At 39.6% G+C, this 24,082-nt stretch overlaps 1 protein-coding gene across 14 annotated transcripts in view; it reads left to right on the top strand.

Moving 5' to 3' along the window:
• ncam1b (neural cell adhesion molecule 1b) overlaps positions 1-24,082 on the top strand; it is a 73,236-nt gene that overhangs the window by 6,988 nt on the left and 42,166 nt on the right. For all 14 annotated transcript variants that reach the window (XM_047593451.1, XM_047593446.1, XM_047593448.1 and 11 more), the window contains exons 2-3: positions 21,929-22,003; positions 23,406-23,615. In XM_047593451.1, the coding sequence (XP_047449407.1) occupies positions 21,929-22,003; positions 23,406-23,615 (285 nt within the window). The remainder of the gene's footprint in view (positions 1-21,928; positions 22,004-23,405; positions 23,616-24,082) is intronic.

Raw genomic sequence — 24,082 nt, 5'->3', positions numbered from 1 at the left:
CATTCGTAAAGCTGCCGTGATCCAGAAAGAAAATCAGCTGGAAACTGCACAGGTAATGTGTGTAAGTCCGAAGAGGCCTTACTCTGTGTTTTAGTCTCAAACTAGCATAAAGATCAAAAGGCCCATGCTCGTTCCTTTGTGAAGTTCAGCCTTTTCAAAAAATGAAACACTGAAACTTTAATGGCAGAAAGGTTATCTGAGCTATAATGACGACAAGATTTTCATCTCTGCCGAGTACAATGCCAATTTGGATAAGAGGAAGATGACGGTGACTTTTAGCTGAAACTGGGACACTAGATTTGATACTGTGCAGGGTTCACTGCTTATTTATCTCTGCAAGACATTTCATTATTTTGAAAAAAAAAAAAACAAGGATATGGTATATCCTTAAACCAAAGGCAAAAATCAAGAGTCAAATTCCTTTAAACCCATCATAACTACCAGCAATGTTTGGGGTAACGGCTTAAGAAGCTTATCTTATAATATATAAATTAAATGGTTTTTCCTTTGTGTCTGGCTAATTATTCTTAAGTGGAAGGATGAAACAATGCCTACCCATACTCGCTGGATCAAAGACCTGTTTCAGATTAATGCAGAACAATTACAAACTGGATATTTCGCAAACTGGATAAATATTGCTGTAATTTACAATGTAAAAGTGAAGGAGTCATTTTTGTTCACAGATTTGATTAGGTATGATGCTATGCTGTTATTTCTTTCCATCTTTTAATGTTATTATTCCACATAGTTTAATCTGTTTTTCAAACTTTCTTTTGGTTGCATATTTATTTACTTAAAATTTGCATTTGTTATTGATTCAGTCTTATGATAATGTTAAACTATACTTAGTGCCTGTTGTGACATAAAAGTAAATTAATTAAATGTAAAGGATCACTAAAGTAGTGCAGTGCCACTCATTCAGTAAAAAAAAGAAAGAAAAAATGTGGTTATTTTTAATCTCTAATTAGATCACAGTAAGAAGGAGTTATCTCCAGGGGAGCATTAGCAGCTTTAGCTCTATCTGATCCATTCAACATGCACAATCCACTTGATGGCAGTGACTCTCACAGACAGGCAATATTTACGCCAGACCCAAGAACTACTTTAACAGTCACTCAAGTATATTTTAACCCAGTTAACAATTCAACATGACACTTAATGTGTGTAATTCCTACCTTTGAAAGGGAGCGCATTTTGAGTATTTTAATGTAATCATGAACAACCCTCACAATTTACTTAAAAATCACCAGCTCTTCATTTAAAGGCGCTCTCTCCTTTTTGTCCTCTGTCTCTCTCTATATAAAGCCTACTCATGTCAAGATAATGCATAATAATCACATTTTTTAGATTTATTAGGCTAAAGCTACAGGGCTGATTTAAGTGCCGTGTCATTATCAAGCTGATTATGTTTTATGGGTCATATTAGGATTTTTAAAGCTTTGTATGGAGGAGAAAAATTTAGAAAGTGATATCACTGGGTCTGGGAATTAACCTCGTTTCATCCTCATTCATGCAGAGTAATCTAAAATTATGTAATGGACATGTCCAAATTTAGAAAGAAACCTACCTCTTTCCATTTCATAGCAAAGCTCCTGATGGCTCCTGTTAAATATGAAATATTTAGACATATTTTCTCAGCTCCAGACTAGATCAACTAGATTTTCTTTAATCTAGTTGATCACTATTACTACTACAGCCAGTCGCTCTGTGAATAGTCAGATTAGTGTTTTAATTGGTTAGAATAAAATGTAGTTTATTTGGATCGATGTAAGTGCCTCTCTGAGCTACTGTTCTCAAGAATAGGCGAGACATTTGAACATTATTGTGATCAAATGAGTGATCATTTTGACACAGTGGAGTCTGAGATCTGAACATCCACTTTGACCTTTGTTATCAGGATAGCACATCCCAGCCTGTGCTGATTGATCCCAATGAATAATGAATGAGTAATGCTGCGGAAATTACACCATCTCTCTGACATTTGCCTTCTTACTACTTGCACTCTGTGGGTTGAGCATAGTTTCATGCATTTTTTGGCATTTTGATGGACACTTCATTTCAAATCGAGGTCTTTGTAACAGCTAACTGAAATATATTCAGACGTGTTTCCTCCAACTCGCAGAGAAACAACCTTTTCCTTTCCGGCAGAGTAGCCTCCCTAACAGGGTGTAACACATAAAGAGATTCACTCTATCTACCGCAGACCCCGTCCCTTTTACACACACAGACACTGGAACCAATCAGACTTAACCACTGAAGTTTGGGTGTGGAAGCAATTTTCAGAGGCTGTGAAGGACCAGTTTAGGATTCCTAACATTAACTGGCAATATCATTGAGACCTGGACTGACGACTTAGTGGTATTTCTGAATCCAGCTCACACACCAATTGGATAGGAGGTATAGCTGGAGGATTTTAGAGTCCATCTCTGAGTCAGAGGTCGTTGGGGGAGTACAGTTAACTCCTCAGTGGCAAGGTGTAGATGATGGATGAGATTTGTTCTGAAAGGCTGAGGGCTGTTTGGATATCGTGGGGTTTGGTAACAGTTCTCTTGTGCCCCAATTTTTTGACTCGCATGAAACTGCACTTGGGTCTTACCCTCAAAAAAATATTTTTCTAGGGTTTTGGGAATTAATTTATGTTGACAGATTCAGATTCACCTCACTTGGCCAATTTACAGTGTCTGGAAAAATGTAATCCCAGTCTCTTGCATCATATTGACCTTGTGAATGATTGTGACATGTTTTTGCTCATTTTATATCCATAGCTTTAACACAACATTCAGGACTCCTGCAGCTTATACTTGGCTAACAAAACATTCATTTTTTTCCCTTTTTTGTCTTGCAGATTCACCCTAAATAATGGGTTGGGTTGTACCCAACCAAAGGTTACAAGCAACCCATAATACTGCTCTCTGTAGAAGACTGTAGTTATAATGGTGCTTCCCATCCAAAAATTGTATTTGATTTCAAGAACATGTAGTTGTTTAATCTTCAAAAGTAAAGAGACTTTTCATTTGCATTTATAGGGGGGAAAAAATCTTATATTTGGGCCAGTACAGCATTGTGTTTTTTCTGAACTGCTAGAAAGCTATAGCACATTAACTCTCTATTACTGAGGCTCGGGTGCTTTGGTAAGTCCAGTCTTATAATGTTGGGGTAAACTCAGCCTATATCATGAGCTGCCAGTGATCAGTTTGTTGACCTGCAGACACTGACAAGAATGTTAACGGCTTGGATATTGGAGATTTTTGGATGTATTTGTAAGAATTGGAGTAGTATTATTTCTCTGGTATCATATCAAAGCACCATCGTTGCATCAACAAATTGTGATCCGGATTATTAAGTACTGTGATTATTAATTGCAGATTTGCTAAATCTCATAAACACACACAGCATGATCTGAACATCATAAAAGCTATTATCTGTCATTGTTTGTCTTCACTTAATCTAAATTATTCATAAAGACCTAGCTGTAGATAAAGAGAAGCAAATGGGATGAAATCAGCGCTTTGCCCCTGAGACAAATGATATGACAAATCCCATATATAATTGAATAGCCAGGTCCTCAGACTAAGGAGACATGAATGAAATTCAGAGGCAACAAATTGTTGCAAAGATTGGTTGCCTGTTTTCTAGTATTGTTATCGATACTAGTACGGCCTCAAAATATTCAGTCAAAAATCTCACACGTTGGCTAGTAAAATAGAAAGAGCGGATAAAAGAGGACGAAGGACAAGAGAAGATTTGTAAGGTTACAAATCTGATTTAAATACTCAGTCTGAATGCATAATGGTTTGCACTTTGAGACCGTAATTTCCTTTAAAAGTAGCAGACTAAAACTGAAATATCTGAACAGAATGTGGATGATACAGTGCTATTTTTTTATTTGGAAATGCTGGGAATTTGGCACCATGTCCTTGTCTGTCTTCGTCTATTTGAACGTTTCTCTCACGCTCCTCCCTAAAGGATCTCCTCTCAGTGTGACTCATTGACTTCCACTGCCTGAAAGCCGTCTTGTTTTTCTGTTTGCCAGCAGAAGCCGGATGTGTCATGAACCCCATCGTGCAGCTTTTCCATGGATATCATAGAATGCAAAAGCAGATGACAAGCAAATGAAACCAATGAAACCATATCACATCACCAGTCACCAGTAGTCACCAGGCCAGATTATCTATGTAGCCCTGAAGTGTTTCAAAATGGGAAAAGAGCACCCATGAGAATTCATTGCTCTAGTAATGTTATTTTGAAGCTGGTGAATCAGTTCAAATAGATTAGCGTTCAAAATCTTAACTACGTAGCTCAGCAGTGTTTTCTCAACCAAACCCTAATAGGTCTTCATAATGATGGATGGATGGATGATATTTTTTGAAATTTAGTCTTTCACACGCCAAAGACATTAAAAAAAACGAATGCGTATTCGTATTTATGACTGTTGTTTCACTGAATATTAAATAAACAAAAAAGCTATGCAGCATATATGCTATTAACAAACACTAATCATCCACTGTATTCTCAGTGGCATACAGGTAACATGCATGCTCTCCCACTGGATATTCCTTCACAACCACTGCCATTAATGTAGAGGGGATCCGTGTCTGTGAAGGACTGTTTTCTACCTTATGACAGCACATGGGTGCTTTCTCTGCCTGAGTGGCCACGATAACACGCAGTTAAAACTGTTTGACTGAACAGGGTCAGCAGGCTGTTTCACTGGAGGATGTAAGCCAACATGCTCGAGCATTAAGGACGGTTGACATTGGCGGGCTATTGTAAAAATATGTTCACACACAGTTTCTGGTGTATTCATATAATGGGGTTGGCCGTCGTAGCCAGACTCCATTCTTGGATTTCATTGTGCGGTGTGTTTCAATGGATACAGAGGAAAAAAAAATCCTTCTGCACGCAGTACGGATAGACCTACAAAACAAACAGAGCAACAAATTATGTGATATATAAATGACAAATGTCTTAATTGCTGTGAACCGTTCCTCCTCTTTTAAAACAGACACCAGCACAGAACATCTAAACATCTCATTCTCATTTTCTATAACCACTTGTCCTCTGGAGGGTTGCGGGGGCCTGGAGCCCATCCCAGCTGTCGTGGGGCGAGAGGCAGAGGACACCCTGGACAGGTCCATTTAAACACCTCAACTTTCTAATTTGTTTTCAATAAAACAAGCTCAACAGTGCTCAGATGGTGTGGATGATTATGTTGCTGTTACTTTTGAGCTCCATAGATCGTTGGGCATATTAAATTGTCAATAGAGTGACGCTTCATTGAAATTTAGAGGAGGAGTGGTAACTATAAACGTTAAGTAAGTGATATAGTTACTTTGCATAGTCCATGTTGATTTTGTAGTCATTTTGTCTCGGTTAACAGCTGAGTGTTCTTGTGATTGGGCACTTCTTGTATGGTTTGTAATGTTCTTTCCATAAAAGCAACGTATCCAACACTTACGTTTATCGACGACTAGTAAATTACTTCACACAAGAAAAAAAGCAACATAAAATCTATATTTTGGACCTGAATACATATTGTAGCGTTTCACACAAACAAAGCAGCTTTTCTGCTGTTGATTGAAGCTTGAATAGGATGTTCTGTCGGACACAGACCACGTCATAATTATCGTCATTACTGTTGTAATATGTGGCTATGCAGCAGTACATTAGCTGTATTTCAGGACTGACTCGGATATTCTGCCTATACACTAGTGGTATACTAGTCGACTTCCTGCTTAAAGCGTTGTGGTGCAGCAGTGGGCTCGACCAGTCTGTCCAACCCCTAATTTATTCTGAGAGGCTTCCCCCATTAAATCATAACATGTAAGATTTATTTTTTGCTGTCTTAGGAATTCCTTGTTTTTCCCTTGATACAAAAACTCCACTCATTTAACATAGCAGATCTAAAGTCATATAACATAAATTATGATCTTATATAAAAAATAATAATCATTTTAATCTTAGTTGGGTTGCAGTATCCACAAAATCTTCCCAAATCCTGACAATTTAATGTGCAAAATATGCAACCCTGTTTTCAAGCTAATTTTCTCATAGAACCTAATTAGAAAAGTAGCTCGGAGGAATGCTGTGCTGAAATCCTTTTGCAACAGGAGACATCATGATTGGAGGGCTCTGCTGTGAAGCCGCTGTATGGCCTTAGGTTCTGGATATTTATTCAATGATGGCGGGACATGTTTTTCCATAATTCCATCTCTGTGGGCTGAGGCAACTGTGGTTAGTTTGCTCATCCCTCAAAGAGATCTTGTTTAAATAACCAGAGGACAGTTGCTCCCCTAAACAAGTGGCAAGCACACAGAGGTAAAACACATGCTGTGTTTACTTACACACAATAATTAGGCTAAGGTCTTCTCAAGTTAATCTGTTTATGCACCTTTGATGGACTGTGACTGTGAGTGCCGGGAATACCAGCAGATTACCATCCACACAGTGGGAGAGTTCAATTATAAACATATACAGTAACTGGCTGCCCTGACGCTTTTTGAGTTGCTGGTTTAAAGTTCACAAATTGTCACAAAAGATTGCAGACGTGACCTTGTGCAGTCGGCTAAAGGAAACTCAACACTTGTTGCAAACAAAAGGTGGTGGCTTGATTGAATACGTATTGAGTAGTTTTGAAACAGTTTGTCACTAAATGATTGTAGAAAAATGTTCCAGTCGGGAGGGTTTTGTTTTGCAAGGTCACACCACTGTGAATATTTAATGTAGACAGATTGCTAATTTTCTGTGGCTTGTCTTGTGATTTGATAAAAATACAGGTTTCCCCCTGAGAAATGATTTATTCACATTGAACTGTAAGTGTGTCTGTGTCATTCTGCATTTAATGCATTTTTTAAATTTAATATCTTCATCTCTTTTATAGTATTCTAACATAATTGTTCTAGTTGCTTGTAGCATCATATTCTTGTACATTGGTGTTTCAGAGCTCCTGAACAGATGTACAAACAGGGAATCTACCACTAATTATATTCTCCACTAAGAATAACTTCAATTTCTCACAGAAAAAAAAAAAAAAAAAAAAAAAGACTTAAATTGACTTTCTCGGATGACTTGAATTTCTGACTTGTGAATTTCTCGGGCTTCTTACTGCTGACAAATTTATTCCGAAGTAGCTCATGGGATTTGTAAGAGAACATTCAATGAAGTGAAGCTGAAACGTGCAGCGTATACGTTCTCCCTCAGACTGGCTTTAATAAATTCTAAGGGAGTGGGATGTGTTGCAATCGGTTGCTTTTGACTGGTCGGTATAATCTGAAGGTCAGACAAATGAGATCCACTAATACCTATAAATAACAAATCATGGCATTGATTTTGTGCAAATGGTTTTATATATCAACACATGTACCTTACTGCAAAAATCATTTCAGGTAAGCATGGCTCTCAAATCAAATTTATGTCCGCTGTTAATGAAATTAGTCCGGGCCACTTAGCTGGAACTCGTACGTGTTGAGAGTCCTGTTGCACAGGCATAAAAGCAGGAGAAATGGCGTTTCCCACTTTAATCCATCATAAATCTGTCTGGATTAATGGCAGAGGCAGTCTTCTCTCTCTCTCTTTAGATGTCTCTGGAGACTCTAGCCCCAAGAAACTGAGTAGGCAACTCTCTGGAGGCTGTTCCAGTGTCTATTTTTACAGTCCGGCCTCTGATTGGCCGACAAGGTGTGTGTGTGTGTGGACGCTCATGTTGTGTCATAAGGTGCCTCTGTGCCATCTGTCGCCCTCAGTGGAGCCGTTGTGAAGAGCGACCACGCCTAGTCAGCTTGTCTCCAAGAATGCAAAACACAACCTTGGGCTTTCCTTGCTCTTTAATACTGACAGCTACATCACCATTAGGTGGGTAGGGCTTGTAATAATACCTGTAGAAAAAAAAAAATCATTGTTTTTTTTTTATTGTTCTTACAAGCAGATGACTGAAGATTAATGGTAAATATTTCCTGAATCTATGTCTTTGCATCGGATTTGTAGAGAAATACCTGCCGTTACATGCTAACAGTAAACATGAACAGATTTGCCTAGCAGGTGTAGTAACAGGTTGTTGATGAGTCATTGCTCGTCTCGGCGATGACGAGAATTATGAATTTGTTGTCTCACTAAAAGTGCTAAATAACTGAACAACAACACTTATGTGTGTCTGAAAGATAACACAGCAGACAACCTCATAAAGTTCTGACCGTGACCATCGCCGCCCTTCTGTCCACATCTAAACCTCCCTCTCCAGCGCAATAAAAGTGGCTGAGACAGCTCTATTATGTCAGAAAAAAAAAAAAATTGACAGGTGTTAGCCATCCTCATCCAGCTTGTCAGCGGCATCTCTAATTAGTCGGCAACCGGAAATATTTTGTAAGAGCCTGGCACTATTGCTTAAGAATGCAAATGGCTCACTGCTATGGCTTAGCACAATTAGATGTGGCACGGATTAATGAGGGACATTGGGGTGGCCTTGAATAACACCAACATGCTACCGGAGTACCAAGCACTCCCTTGTTAGAACACCTATAAAGTATTTTATTTTTATTTATTTTAAGAGTCTAAGTCTGAGATGAATATTTAATGCATGAATGCTAAAAGCGAGCTGTTAAAGTAATAAATATCGTATGTTATTTTTATTAGAAAATGTGAAAAGTGTTTGTGTTTTAAAAGCTATTTCAATCAGTGTTTCGTTTGCCTCACAGTAAATAAAAGTGTAATTTTGCTACTGTTGGTATGAGTTTCCTCAGGTTGCTCTGGTTTCTAACCCCACAGACATGCACATCACTTATTGGGATTGCCCCTGACCGAGGCATCTGCCTCAAAACTGCAGTCAGTCTCAAAGCATTGCATTGTGGTTGCACAGTCCTCCTAATTGTGTTAAGACGGGTCCCATCCAGAGGACAAATTTTCCAGAGGGGAACTTATAAAGTACGTGTAATTTTAAATGGGATGAAACAAATGGGGTTCTTTGTGGAGCATAGATGACTCTGTTGTATTCTGATATAGACAGCGAGAGTTCAGCGAGATTCACTGCACGTACACAGCAAGAAGATGAATTGAACTGAATGCTTCACAATTGGGTCTGTCTGGTCAGGAAAATAGAGAAACCCTATTCATATAGATTGTGCAAGAAGAGGAAAGATTACATCTCGGTCAGTGAGATTAAATTAGTGGGTAACTTGTCAAAATAGTGGGGCCAACACACAGTTAAACCGTTGTTGTTCGAAGTAAATAACCTGAAATTGAGCTTCATCTTCAAAACAAGAGAATAAGCCCAGTCAACAAGGCTAGATGTGTATAATGCTGCTTTAATCCATATCAACAGTCAGATGCTCTTGATGTGTTAAAACCCACGATATATTCAAAGCTAAACTGTTTGAGTTTCACTGATTATGCAAAGGAAGTAATTTTCTCCAGCACACTGCAGCGATGCTGTTTCTATTTTTTACACGGTCTGTCTGCTTGATGAGACTGAGCTGTTACACAAACCTGCTCATTTTCAGTTCTGTTTCATGTCCTGTATTAAGTCAGGAAGGTTGTAAAAAATGCAGTAATGATATGAGGAGATAGAGGCTTTGATTTCAAACTTTGTCTCTTTCTTTCAGTTTTCAGCACACGGGCTGTTTGTATGTGGTTATCTTTAAACCTGGCTGGAACACCAATTTAGTCGACTGGGAAATAACAGAGCCAGAATTTGAGGCGGCTAATCACAAACCTGTTTAATACACAGCCACTGTTGTGCTTGGGTTTGATTGGCTCGCGGTTAGAGAAAGTGTATTGCAGTCAGCAGGGACAGAATCTGAGGACAGGAGAAGACCAGCTGAGGCGTCATCATCTGGGCTGCTCTGGTGGGTGACCCTTGTTTATTTACTGGCAAAGACACATTTCACTGGCATTTGATACTTGGCAGGTGTTTCAGGCTCTGTTAGTATGGGAGGCGGGACATCAGTGTGTGATTGACTGCTGGTGGGTGATGTCCAAATGCTCAGCTGCAGCCAACTGTTTCCATGCCAGCAGGCGAGGGAAAAGAGATGGCCATGGTGAACATTGTCCAATATTTATCTGGTCACGGGATAGAGTCCGTGGCTCCTGGTGACCCGTTGGTCTACCTGTTTCCAGCTCTCTCACACGATTGTCCTCCTCAGCACTGTAACCTTGATGGAGACACGCCCGTGCTAGTTTTTATTTTCATTAGCGCTGTAATCCAATTACTGTGTGGTCTGCCCTAATCTCTGCGGGGGGTTGCGTCGTCTTCCCCTCGTTCATAGATAACTCCAGAAGTGGCTGCACACGCTGTGTCGTCCTACACAACATAATGAGTACTCAAGTGCTGCTCTGCCTCTCCGCCCTGCCCTTGGCTCTATCTGGCTGTATCCGAAATGGTGCATTCCCTCCTATTGATCCTCTTCCTGGTGGAGTCACAGGCAGGCTTATCCGGCTCGTCCCAGCTTGTCTGCCTTCTGAATGGACACACAGAGAGAGCTGTGTGCATGTGCCAGGCTTCGGGGTTCTGTGTAGTCACAGGCATCTTGTGGCTGAGTGTTCATTTTGGCTACATCCCTCCAGACCTCCTGCCCTCCTGCCCTCCCGGTCCCCCTTTTTGCGTCTTTGTTGTTACAGTAATTATTGGAGATGCATGAAAATCTGCCAAGTTAGCACAGCTTTGGTGTATTATACTCTGCTAAACATTAATCACATCCCGGGAGTAGCAAGAGGTGTGGATGCTTTGTGGGCTTTTTCAGGAGTGTGTCGTGACTAGCGCTAACCGGGAACTCACTGGAGAACCTCTGTAATGATTAATCTCAAAGAATAAGCTTGTTTTTGTGTGTGTGTGTGCGTGTGACAGACTGTGGTGATTCATTGTGTGCGTTGAGATGTTAACATTTCAGTCATTGTTCATGCCACACAGACTCCCTATTCTTATATTCAGTTGCCGCCAAGGATTCGAGCTGGAAAAATAAAAAATATTTCCGGAGTCCCCAGAATCCATCCTGGAAGAATCTTTCCATTTCACTGATTGCGCGTATCTCTTTTAGACATAGTAGCAGACTGCTCTCTGTCAGTCCTTGCACAGGTTGTGCTGCTCAGCTGGAGCCCAATGCTGGATGAAAATCAAGCTGAGATTTTAGGTGTAATTATTATTTGACAGCATCACATATGTGAGTGTCTTAGAGGACAAAACATGTTTACTCTGGATTCCTGCAGTTTGTGTTCGCCACTGTTTTTCCTGTGATTTGCCAGAAACTGTATTTCTTCTTGTATTTCAAGTAATCCGGGGAGGACATTGCCCGCATTTTTCTCCCGGCCTTGTCTTCAACCTTCTAAATACTGAATCATTACGGGAGTACACAGCGTGGCATGATGGGTCGCACACGCTCCGCTCTGCGCGTCCCTGGGCTTTTGTTGTGCAGTGCGCAGCTGAGGCAGATGCTGAGGGGCACTCGCACTAAATTGCGTGAATGAGGGCAAATTCGGTCAGCCACTGAAGTGAAGTGTACCCTAGCTCTGAGTTCACGGCTTCTCTTCAGCACAGAGAGGAAGAGGAATACGCCCATTAGAGAGAGATCAGTTTATCTCATATTTTAGCTTCAGTTTGAGTCATGATTTCATCCGAAGTTGTCATAGCACCATGCCAGTGTTTACCAGGGCACAAAATGTTTAATGTAATTTACTTTTTATTGTTTGGAGTCTGTAAAATGAATTTGTAATGCCTGGGAGCATGTTACATTCATGTGCAACAGGTTTTTTTGGCACTTGGTCAACCGCTGGATACTGCTATTTCCTGATTAAATTCAGTAGTGAATCAGTTAGAGACATTTTAGTTTTCAAAATGTTCCGCTTATTTATGTGTGTTGCAAGTTGTACAAAAACAATAGTTAATCAGGCGCATTATTAAATGATGCCATATGGCTTGTCATTTGTCCAGCTCCTCTCCTTTGTCATACTTTTTGGTTTAAAATGCTGCCACACACCATCTTTCCGGTCCGATGATGCTCCCAGAATCGTGGCTTCTGTCATGTTCTGGATCTCCCTCACACATGCCCTAATCTTGTTGCGTGGCCTTGCAAGACTAGTCACCCAAAACCAGTCTGGCAAGACCGCAGGGATAGGTTGTAGTAAATACCATATACAGTATATAAAAAAACAAGATGTGATTTCATGAGTGCACTTAGAATTATCAGAAATTATACTATTTAAACATTGCGAAGGTCGAGAAGAATAATATAAGTTACTGTTATTCACAAGTCATTTTTAAGCCTTCTCAATATAATAATGTTTTGTACAGTTTTTGAATTTTTTTTCATATTGTAATACACATCAATCTACAGTACAGTACGTTATGAGGATGAAAGCATCTCTTTGGCTTATGACAGTATGATAAAAATCATATGAAATATTTTATTGCATTTCAACATCACAGCCAAACACCTTTCAAACAGACGTGAATGTGAATCATCTCCGCTGTGGCGGCTAAGCTTCTGCTGCCTGGGCCTCTTATTCTAATGTGTGCTGCCCTGTTATATAACTCATAAATGTGACCATTACGTCAGTGGTTCAAGTGATATTTCACGCCCTCGTCTTTTAACAGGAAGTATTTTGATGCCATGAAATAAATCCTGTTATCTGCCAACTGTTCTTGCTGAATATTTTACTTTTCAGACACAATGAATTGGTCATAAGTCTTAAAAAGGATTTAAATACATAAGAATAACAGTGTTTGCCTCCTTGAGTGGTGTAGATAGTGACCGAAAGCTTTAAAATAGACATAATTAAGAAAAGTTTCTCTGTATTAGTTGTTTGTTTTGGACTGGCTTGTTGCCATTTCCTTTAAAGCTAATGCACAGAGACTTACTGTAAGCTGCTGGCCATCTGTTGTGGAGTCTTATGGTAAAAAAATAATGCACAAATGAAATGCCTCAAGTGTCTGAAACCTGGCAGATATTGATGCTTGGAGCTATAATAATGAAGGACCAGCTGATCTGCAGATAATAGTTCAAATTTGCTCTTTAAGCATCGTGCGGTTTTGTGCAATAACATCGTATTGAGGGTTGAATTTATAGCATTTATACTTAACTGGTTCAGGCTCTGGAGCGACCAGTTTAACCACCAACCACTGATGGCCTGGCCGCTGATGGCAGTCACGGTGATGAGCTGAAATTGTCTGTGTTGTTTTGACATCCTCTTCAATGTAAATAGTCACTCCTCGGAGGCTGCACTGCTGCATCCAATCAGACAACTATACCGGGGAGAGAGGGGGAGAGAGAGAGGGAGAGAGAGAGAGAGAGAGAGAGAGGTAATGTCAAAATAAGGGGAGAAGGAAGCTGGGAAGCACGTTTCCATAGCAACTGGTAGAAATGAGTGTATCTGTGGTTGAGAAGCGCAAACACCAAGCAAATACTCAATTCTGTCGTCAAACTAGTTCTGGTCACAAGCACTTTTAGATTTCCATTGTCTCTTGAAGAGTTTGATCTTGGTGCTGGGCTCGTTTTGAATTAAATGGCTTCTAGTTAAGTTTGCATGCTGTATGGATTTTCTTGACACTAGTGATCATGATAAATGAAATTGTATGAGAGTCATTTAAGCGTACCAAAACGCTCAAATGAAGAGCCCACATCTGCCGCTGCATCACTAGACTTGTTTTAAAGAGCAGGCATTAGTTGTGTCTTTTCACACTAATCTCCTCGTTTTATTTTCACTCCCACTGAACTGGTGGGTTATTGGCAGCTTTTAGCTCGTAGGCATAGGACGAATCATCAATAAATTGTGTCTTATTGAGAGTCAGTCTCTCGCAATACATTAGAAACCCACTGACACCATTACTGAGGTGGAGGCTGTTCATTCCTGGCGCCATTTGATATCTGAAATCGTTTGCTTTCCATTTGTGCAAACGCACAACGTTGTTTGATGGTGTGTTCGCGTTATGTATGTATTAAAAATGTATTCACTGAATGGAGTGGCGACATGTGTCAATCACTTTACACAAAGGCAAATGATAAAAACATCCTCATCACTTAGTTTTTTATTAAAACTGTCAAATAATAGCGTAAAACCTCAAGCTTTCAGCTGATCCTTGGGCTTGTTGAGCCGCTGTGGTCGGTTTCAAACCGAGTATTTCGCACTCTGCCTTTGTCTTGTCATTGCTCAATTTAAAGTGGTCCCACACAGCTGAGGTCTTTGACATGTTGTCTTCGCTTTAGCAGCTAAGGTGAACTGAAGCATCACAGTGTGACGTTCACTGCTCTCCTTTGAGTGATTGCAGAGAAGGGTATGCATTTCCACATTTTGACAGTGACATAAAAAAAAAAAACAAAAAAAACAATATAAGAATGTGCAGATAAAATGTACCTGACAGTTTGCCTTTATTGATGTCATATATCATATCTGAACCACAAAAAATTATTATCAAATGCCTACAAAACATACAAATTGTTTAATATTCAGGTCCAGCTTTCAAGCCTGTGTGGCACATGCTGCTAAATGTGAGTGGCCCGTAAATAAATAAATACAGTATCCTATCCTATTTGTCCTGAAAACATTTTAGTGATATATTGCGCATTCCTGAAGCCTCATTTAATTATATTAAAAAAAATGGAAATATGGTTTTCGTAATGTATTGTAAGTTATTCAATGATTCCCAGCCATAACGTCTGTTGTACAAACAGATCAGATCGTGTTTCAGATCACAGATAGTAAGCTGAGGTTTTAAACTATCACTGTCAATTTGGCAGGCTTAAACTTTAAGTGGTTCAGAGTGTGTATGTGTGTGTTTTACCCTAACAGAATAGATAATGAGTGTAATCCCAAATTGAGGCGAGTCACGGCTTGGGCCGAGGCTTACTACAACATCCAGCAGCACCCGAGGTGTTCTAAGATAACTACAGAGGCTGGAGGAAAAAGGCCAGGCTCTGCATAAATTCTCATCTGTATGGTGCCCTTGCCCTTCATATCTTATCGGTTACTTCAAAAATAACAGTATGTCCCTGCGGGGAACTTGCGTTTAAGATACAACCCGAGCTAGAAACGATGGGTGAGGCTACATGACACTATTTAAGGTCTTCCAACTTCAACCGCTGATGGGGGCAGCCCAAGGACAACAATGTGCATCATTTCCATTCATGAAATAACTCCCTTCCCCCACGTCTTCGCGCAGGCAGACACAAACACACACCCGTACGCTGGAGAGCACATGTACTGGCATTAAGTACTCTGGTACACTGTCTCATGGCTGCGCAGAAGAGGTCGGCAACATGACCCTTAAATAGACACTCAAAGACTGCAGTATTAGTGTGAACTGTGCAGTTATTTCTGGACTTAAAATAAAGTTATAGTCAAATAAACAGCAGAAAATATCTTGCATTCCACTGCGTGATGCATGGTGCGTTGAGAAAGATCAGAGAAACAGGCTACATAGCTGCTGATACACTATCAATGGAATATTTTCCTCCATGTTACTATAAATTTAAGATTGCTCTAAGACTACAATCACTAAGGCTTTGTTGATGACCAGAAGAGACATGAATTATTGACACTGCATGCTGTCTCCTGTAGTCATGATAAGCCTGCGTCCAAATGTGACATTGCCCACAGCTACAGTAAATGTTACATCAAACAATGAGCTGCGAATGTCAGGGCCACAGTCACTGTGTTGCATTCAAATTTGCCTTGTGGTTTTTCTGCTTGGCCACAGAAAAACAGACTTGGATTTATTGCTGGTGTTTTTCTCGGCATTGTGGTTGAAGTTGTGGCCTCCCTGCTCATATGTCATCTTTATTCCTTGTACTTAAGACTTTAATTATGTGCAGCTCAGATGTTGGGACTGACCGGCGTTTTTAATCCATTTGTTGGCAACTGATCTCCAGATTCCGACCATATTCTGCATCCATAATTGCTAGTGTGTTAAAGGCAATAACGCGATTAAATCTAATTATCGGTTTTTGTCAGTAAGTCTTTTGTTTCTTGACTCGGCCCTCTTCAAAAATCGATTTATTAAAGTGAAATGGAATCTAAGGCCAAGCCTCATCTTTTGAATGTCTGTGGTCTTTTTCCTGATACGTTGCATTGTAACTTCACATTCCTGGTTTCATGTATTGAATTGCAGGCTCTCAGTGCAGGTTGACTTTTAATGAGTCCCTCCCCCACTGGGAATTTTTTCAACTTAAGTTTATTGGTGAAAGTGATGGAAATACAGGGAGAATTATTGTTTTCCCCACAACTAGTTCACTGTTATCTACCTGAATTGTTTATTTCACTGCAGGTCTCTCAGCCATCCTACTGTCTAGGGCTTTAACAAAAAGGAAACTTATCACGGGTTCGGGTCTGTTACTCCTGTGTGTATGCACGTTTTATAAGCCCCAGGTTGGGTTTGCCAATTAGTGGTACAGCACCTTCCTATCTCTTCAAGGCATCCGTCCCTTTCTTCACTTTTAAGCCCTTGTTCCAGTTTTACTACATAACAGCTGTACTTACTTTCTCTGAAAATTGTAAAAACTCAAGGTTTATGATTTGTGCTTGACCATCAGCAGTTCACAGATAGTGCTTCTTAAATTAAATATTTCCAACAAGGACGGTAAATCAGAGAATATACTTGGCATTCATATTCATAAATACATATGTCATTGGATTTTCTTTTGAAATATGTAAAATGTATGTTCCTTGTGTAAAGGGCTTTGAAAGAAGACACTGGCAGACAGCAATACCTTCTCAACAGAGCTCTGCAGTTACTGGCACACGCTTGGTATCGATTGTCTTATAGGAAATCAATTCCTCTTGAGGTTTTTTCTTTTTTTTTTTTTTTTTTAAAGCAACAAGATGTACAGTCTACAGCCATGCTAGGGTCGTTAAGCTCAGCTGTGTAGTAAGTAAGGTTGTTAAGTGACTAATCAACACACCAAAATTGTGTGCGACCTTGAATTAGAGAATTTAAAAAAATATCAGTCTTATCGGTAAACCACGCTTGGAATTTGTGCTACAGGCAAAAAGACGGCACCTAAAGGATTAAGATTAGAAGTGGTACAGCGTATATGATTTTGTGCGTACGCTTAGCCCGTATGCAGTGCAGGCTCATTTAACTCCTGTGATGTGAGAATCCCAAAGGCATTTCTCAGTCCAACTTGGGTTTAAAGTGGATCGGTCTCTAGGCATTCACACCTAGATTGAATTTCTAGACCACCACACATTTGCTTATTGTAATTTGGTCACTCCTGCTTTGAAATAGTTTTTGCCCTTTAACGGGACTTGAACTGCTGTACAGTTGCTTGTTAGCCTCTTTAATATATGAAAAGTGAGCTCTTGGTTGGAGAGCAATTACCCTGTCTTCATAACTCAGAGGAGCTATGGCTCTGCCTTCAGTCTGAGAACCAATTAGTACTTGGCCTTCAGAATCACTTAATTTGAAAAATTTGGAGACGTTGCAGGTGTGTTGGTGTTTTATTCTGATACTCTACTAGCATAAGGAGAACAACATTTGTGAGGGACGGGTTAGACGATGTGTGACCCAGTGATGGAAGTCCCCTTTGGGACTTTCATTCCCCTGAATGTCAGCTTGCTCGGAGGATATGAGCGATTTTGCATTGTTGGTTTTAATGGGAAAAGGAGCGCGGGGAAGATTACGGACGGGTTTTACACTCTGGCTCGCTGCTTTCTGATTCTGACATTAATTCAGCGGCTGCCATTGATCCGGTTAGATGAAAGAGTGTGATTTCGTAACACTTAAAAATGTCACTACTTACTGCAGGTTTCCTCTAATGATAGCAGTTTAACAGTTTTCAATTTGCAGTACATTTTCTGCCATCGTGTAGCCATTAATATGAAGAGTATATACTATAGAGCTCATTTACTACTTTCCAACTAAGACGAAAAGAGCCTTGCAATAAATCATATCTTCATGAAGGTTGTGATACATGTAAAATGTTAACTTTACAGTCATGTTTGTGGCTGTAAACTGTGGTATTGTAATAGTGTATAGTTAAAGCGAGAGGTATGTATTTGTCTGCCAAAAGTACCGGTAGTAGAAATGGGAGCTTAGCAACAATGCTGTGAAGTTATATGTGTTTTTTAACTGTACTTTTGCACTTATTGCGCTGCACACACAATGTCACGGTAAGTAATTAGTATTGTGAATAACTCTATAACCTCTGCATTTCTCGCATATATTAATGTGGTAAATCGTGAGCTAGTTACCTTTCTTAATTTTTCATAGCACCCTCTCGATGTCTGAGATTAAGAGTTTTCTGCAAAAGTAAATTCTACAGTTGATAAAGTCATCAGCAGTCCCACATTTTGCCCTTTTCCCTAATTGCCACTCTTGATCCTTAACCATGATCTTTTCATGGTCTGGTCTTACTTATAGGAGCTCATTTAATTCAACATTTAGACCACTCATCCTTGTGGGACTTCTCATAATAGGTTTATCTTAGAGCTGCCTTTTCATTTTTCGCCATTGAATTGTGGTCAAATTATTGTATTTTATGTTTTCTTGGAAAGTAACTACTCTCCGTTCTGGTTTCAGCCACATTTTTAATGTGTGTTACATGTTTAAGATGTTTTCGCACACATAGCTTTGCCTGACTTGGACAAAACCCTTTCAGACACCGAATGTGATAATGGGCTGCACAGAGAAACATCTCCTGACTTGAATAATCATCACCAGTGGGAAGACATTTCTTCCACACTTTCATTGCCAGTTTGTTTGACTAAATGAATACCAACCAGTCTTATTTCCTCTGCCCAATTAAAATAAAATTTCATAAACTTTTTTTTTCTCCCATAAAATTAGCATAACATTTTTGTAGAGCAGAGTGTTGATGTCTGGGCTTGATGTTCCATCATTTTGAACATCAAACGGTTTGCTAGCTCATTTAAAAATAAAACTTTTAAGCATTCAGTCTCTGCCTAACATTGACACTATGACGGGAAGAAAGATCACCCTTAGTGTCCGTCTCAAGTCTCAAATATACTAAAACACCAGCTTTAGTTCAGGTTTAGCTTTTCCAATTGTCAGTGATTACATCTTGTTCACAATTCTCCTCATTTGTCTCTTAATGACATATTCTCTTGCATGACCGGTAGAGTCAAAGGTTTAAAACGAATGGCTGTGTTTATTAAGCAGAGATGTAAGGGAGGCATAAAGGCTTACATGTGTTTTCTAAGGATTAGCAAGATCCTTAATGTAGGTTATATGTGATATGTAATGTATTATTGAGCAGCCTTGATCTGAGAAAAAACGAACTAACAAAAAAAACATGTGATTCTGCTGCTTTTACTCAAATAAAAATATTGATAGCTTCGGTTGCTAGTTACATTTCAGCATTAGATGATGGAAACCAGATATGAATTAGCTGATTAATAATGAAGTACTAGTAAAGGTTAATCTACCTGACTATATGATTGTGAAATGAACTGTTGTGAAGAACAAGTACTTCTTCTTTGGGTACCTATAGTATATTTCCTTGTGGTGTGTCTACTTTTAGTTACTAAACAATCTGATTACTGACCAGCACAGTTCTTTGGCCACTGCATTTGAACATCATTACTAATAGGGATCCAAAGGCAACTGGACTTGTGGAGTTTTGAGAAGACGTTTCATCTAAGTAGCATCTTCAGTTCTAAGGATTGGTATGAAAGTTGAGGTTTAAATAGGAACCGGGGGTAAAAAAACACCAGAAACTTGCTCGACTTGTTTCTGTAAGAACCAGAAGCTGGTACAACTAATTTCCATTAACGGCTGGATACTTACCTGTCGTTTGACCCACTTATGGATTACCACGACCTGGATGACTGAGAAACCTTCACTGACATACTAATAGGGATGTGTAGCCTGTGTCCAACACATGCTAGCCAGGTCCATATGTTGATCTGTAATGTCTGCACCATGTCTGCGCCTCTGGTTATCAGGCAAACACCAGCTGCGCCTTTTTTTCTTTCCAAGCTGGTGTGCTGTCTCATGTGATGTATTGCCGAACCGGTTCCACCATCACCCGAGTACCTGGCTCAGTTTTGCTCAGAAAACAATCATCTTTCTTCCTTGTGTTTTGTCTTGCTGTTGGCTAATGCTAAACAGTTTGCTACCAGCCGTGTCTTCCCCTTTGAGTATTGCACCATAGCCTGTGCTGGCCTAGCTTTAGCTTTTAAACAGTGACCTCGTGGGTTATCTAGCCCATAACTCACAACTTCTAGTTATGAATACAATGGGTATTGCTGGAAGTATATCACTGCTGTGTGTTTGTTAAGCTCACAATGGCATTGCACAAGCCCCCACCCCTCCACCTTGTTTATGTATTCTATCAGTCAACTGGAAAAGAATCAGTAATTGATATGTTTTAAGGTAAATATTTACTCAACGCCCTGAAGTCAGCTTCTCAAATGTGAATATTATCTGTTTTTTTCCTGAGTCTAGTATGATGATGAACTCTTTAAGAGTTCAACGATTTAAAGTTGTTAAATTGTTAAACGTTTTTTCCGACATTTTAGACTTAGAAAAACTTTAATGATCCACAAGGGAAACTACTTGGTCACAGTAGCTTAGTTGCACATAAAAGAAACACTCTTAAAAAGAAAGATAAAAGATTAAAATATAAGTATTATCTAGTGAAAAACTGTTGCATACTAACTTCCACAGCTCGTTCTTTATTGTTTCATCTGAAACATTCATTTAAATTCATTTAAATTGTTTATCTTCAACAAATATTGCTGGTTAGTATTAGAAGGCAAAATTCACTGGCAAGCTGTTGTGTGGTAAAGTAGGCTGATGAATAAATTCATATTTGTAATAAGCCTTTCAGAAATCACTCTTGTCTGTTTGCCCCAGACGTCTTTATTGTCTTCTTTGCTGCCTTCTCCTTCTTGCTCCAGCCTCCACTGTGGTCCATACGCATTCACACAGTCTCCCTCATGCATAATATAGAGCTGGATTCTCAGCCCTTTTAGTCACACTCCTTAGTCAACCACTGGAACCCCGACTGCCCCCTCGGGAGGTTCTGCAGGAAACAAGCGATGCTTTGTTCTAATTAAGCGCAAATGTTTCAGGCCATTCTTCTGTCTGTGTCAAATAATAGAAATCTGTCTTTCTTATCTAGTCTTTGATGAAGTGGAGACTCACACTGAGACGCTCGCTCCATTCACCTTGCCAGAAAGACATGATTTCTAAGAAAATTTTAAAAATAACTTATTTCAAGGTGCATTTGGGAGCACGGCACCGCTTCTTACCAACGGCTGAATTTTAAATGAATAATTGCTTGATGGTATTTCTCTTGAAAGGACAGGAGGGCTGCAGGCATTAGAGGAATAGGAAATGTCCATCTATTGGGTAATAGGAGTGCTAGGGCCAAAACTGACAGTCATTTTCTTGATGTGCTTTCCGCAGATTTCTTGTTCACACTGCTTTTTCAGTTGCGGCAAAAATATTGAGACGTTGTAGCAGCTGCAGGGCCATGTGCAGACAGCTCGTATCTTATTTTTCCAACCACCGTTGTCTTTGATTGTGTTTTTAAAGTTTTGCATTTAATACTTGTTCCAACTGTTAACTAAAGCCAATCAATTAATAAAAAGTAAATTAGTCTCACGCCAGCCTCTAGTGGGTGTTCAATCATCAAATAGAAATATTTAATTCTGCCTCTGATTATAAAACTGCGATGAGATTCACAGGCCAATGAGCGCAGGAGGAGAAGTGTGAACTCTGTATTCTTTTCATTAATTACCAAATCAAAGTTCATCAAATATGACTCATAAGACACAGTTGAGGTGCTGATTACTGCGGCTGGCTGCTACTGTCCTTGCCTGTAGGTGGAACGCATTTCAACATCTGCAGGTCTGATCTGTCTGTGGGATAAATTAAATGTCAGTGTTTTCTGATTGAATAATTGTCCTCTCTGCATACGCACTCACAGCTTCACTCGGTGTGTTGTTTCAGTTTTTCCTAACGTGTGTTTTCCGTCTATTCCAGTGTCCCTGGAGGTGCAGATCACTCCGGGTTATGGTGAAATTAGTCTTGGAGAGTCGAAATTCTTCATGTGTGAAGGTAAGTTTGTCAAGATGCCCTAAACCAATTATTTTTGCCTTTTAAACCTGCTCCATTAAGGCCTGTCAGGCCACATAGAAAGTGATTTTCTTGCTACGCTTCACATTGTTGTTCTCTAGTCGATTGTTTTCATAACTTTCTCGTATACATCCATCCCCTAGATGTTTCTGACATAAAATGTGTTGCTACCACTCTGTCTTTAAACATGTCAATCAGCTGTACCAGTCACTGCCATTGGTTGTCACCACCAGTTTTTTTCTTCTTCTTTTTTTTTTGATACAACTACAACTCGCTATATTCAATAAACAAACCGTAGTCTCCTGTAGTAACTTGGCTGTTAGTCATGTAGACTCATTGGTTTGAATTTGCTACTACTACGTTTTTTGTGAAGATAAAACATACAGTAATCAGCAAAGACAAGAGCATTAGCTCTTGGTGGTGTTGCGTGTTGATATTTTCAGAAAAATAAAATCCCAATTTAATCCAACTTAAAGAAAGAAAAGATGAATATGTTTTTTTCAATTTCAAGTTAATACATTTTACTATGTCTGGGCAGTATGAATGTTTATCACAGCACTTTAATAGCATCATCATGTTTTTTTCTCTTTTTTTTATCCATAATCACGTGTTCACAACATTTTCTTCTGGTTCACAGAGGAATTAACGCAATAGATTGACTAAGGATGAACTATTTTACTGTGATGAGTAAATATTGTAGAATAATCCCAGACTAGTAGTAACACAGGTTTGCATGGCCTCATGTTAGCGCTGCTGATGTAGAAATCTGGGGACATGTCAATAGCAGCGTGACCGGGTACCGTAATAATTGTAGTCTGCACGTAACATTTTTTCATTCATAAAGCTAAAATTGAGGACACTTTTGGCAACAGTTATAGCCAGGGGACAGGTCGTCCAAAATGGGGACTGTCCCCAGAAATTGGGGACGTCTGGTCACCTTAAAAAAAGACAATAATAAAAAAAAAACCTCAATAGATGTGTCACAGATAAATGGTAGTGAAAATAATTGTAGTGAGCAGTTTCACAATCATCAGCCACATCTTTTGCAGGGTTCATTTCAGTTTCAGTTGAACACTTTAGACAGGCCGTCTTTTATGTCAGATGCTATCCTGAACATCTGTGACGTGTCGTGTATCCACGTCACTAAAATCAATTGACAGCATTTGTTGCACGATCATTTGTTTCACGTTCCTCCATATCAGTTTGACGTTATTATTGGCTAGTGGTGATTGTTATGCTCAGTTGAAATACTGCAGTCCAAGCAGGAGCACGAACCACCCACAGTATCCACTCGGTGGGCACTGTTTGACTTCCCTGATGTGAAATGTGTACCTTTTTTATTTATATGTTTTCATATCTGCTCTGCTCTCTCTCTCTCTCTTAGTTGTGGGCGTCGCCAAGCACATAGACTGGTTTGGACCAAGCGGGGACAGGATAGAACCGAACAGACCAGACGTAACAGTAACCCGTAACGATGAGTCATCCTCCACTCTCACGCTGTATAAAGCTGGGACCGACAATGCTGGGACATACAAGTGTGTCGCTACCAATAAAGACCAGCAAGCAGAGTCAACAGTCGTAGTGAAAATCTTCCGTAAGTTTTTTTTTTTCTCTCTCCCCCCTCGTCTCACACAGTCCACTCTCCACATTATTGAGTGGTATGAGCATAGAAAAGGAAAAAAGAATCCTTTTTATTGAACTCATAGTATTTTATTGACTGCTCAAGGGCAACACATTACTCTTTTTCTTTTCAAGTGAGGATGGATTTTTCATCAGTTCAATAAACGGTCGGAAGACCATTAGAGGGCTGCTTAATGATCCTGTCTGTTGTGCAGTTCTTGTGAGTAATGGCTTTTATTTTCCATGAATGCCAAGCATCAGCAAATGTCCATCAGTGATGAAATCCTTTTTCAAACAGAACTTTTCTTTTATTTTGTTATTTCAGTGGATATTTTGGTTGTTATTCGCAGTGGTCACCCACAGAGACCGGTATACAGTATTATATGAAATTAGACGTATCTTTATTCATCACTTTGCAGCTTTTATGAAAGAACACTCGGC

This window comes from Mugil cephalus, chromosome 9 (genome assembly GCF_022458985.1).
Source record: "Mugil cephalus isolate CIBA_MC_2020 chromosome 9, CIBA_Mcephalus_1.1, whole genome shotgun sequence".
In the NCBI taxonomy this organism is placed as follows: domain Eukaryota; kingdom Metazoa; phylum Chordata; class Actinopteri; order Mugiliformes; family Mugilidae; genus Mugil; species Mugil cephalus.
This window is presented reverse-complemented; position numbering and strand designations above follow the sequence as displayed.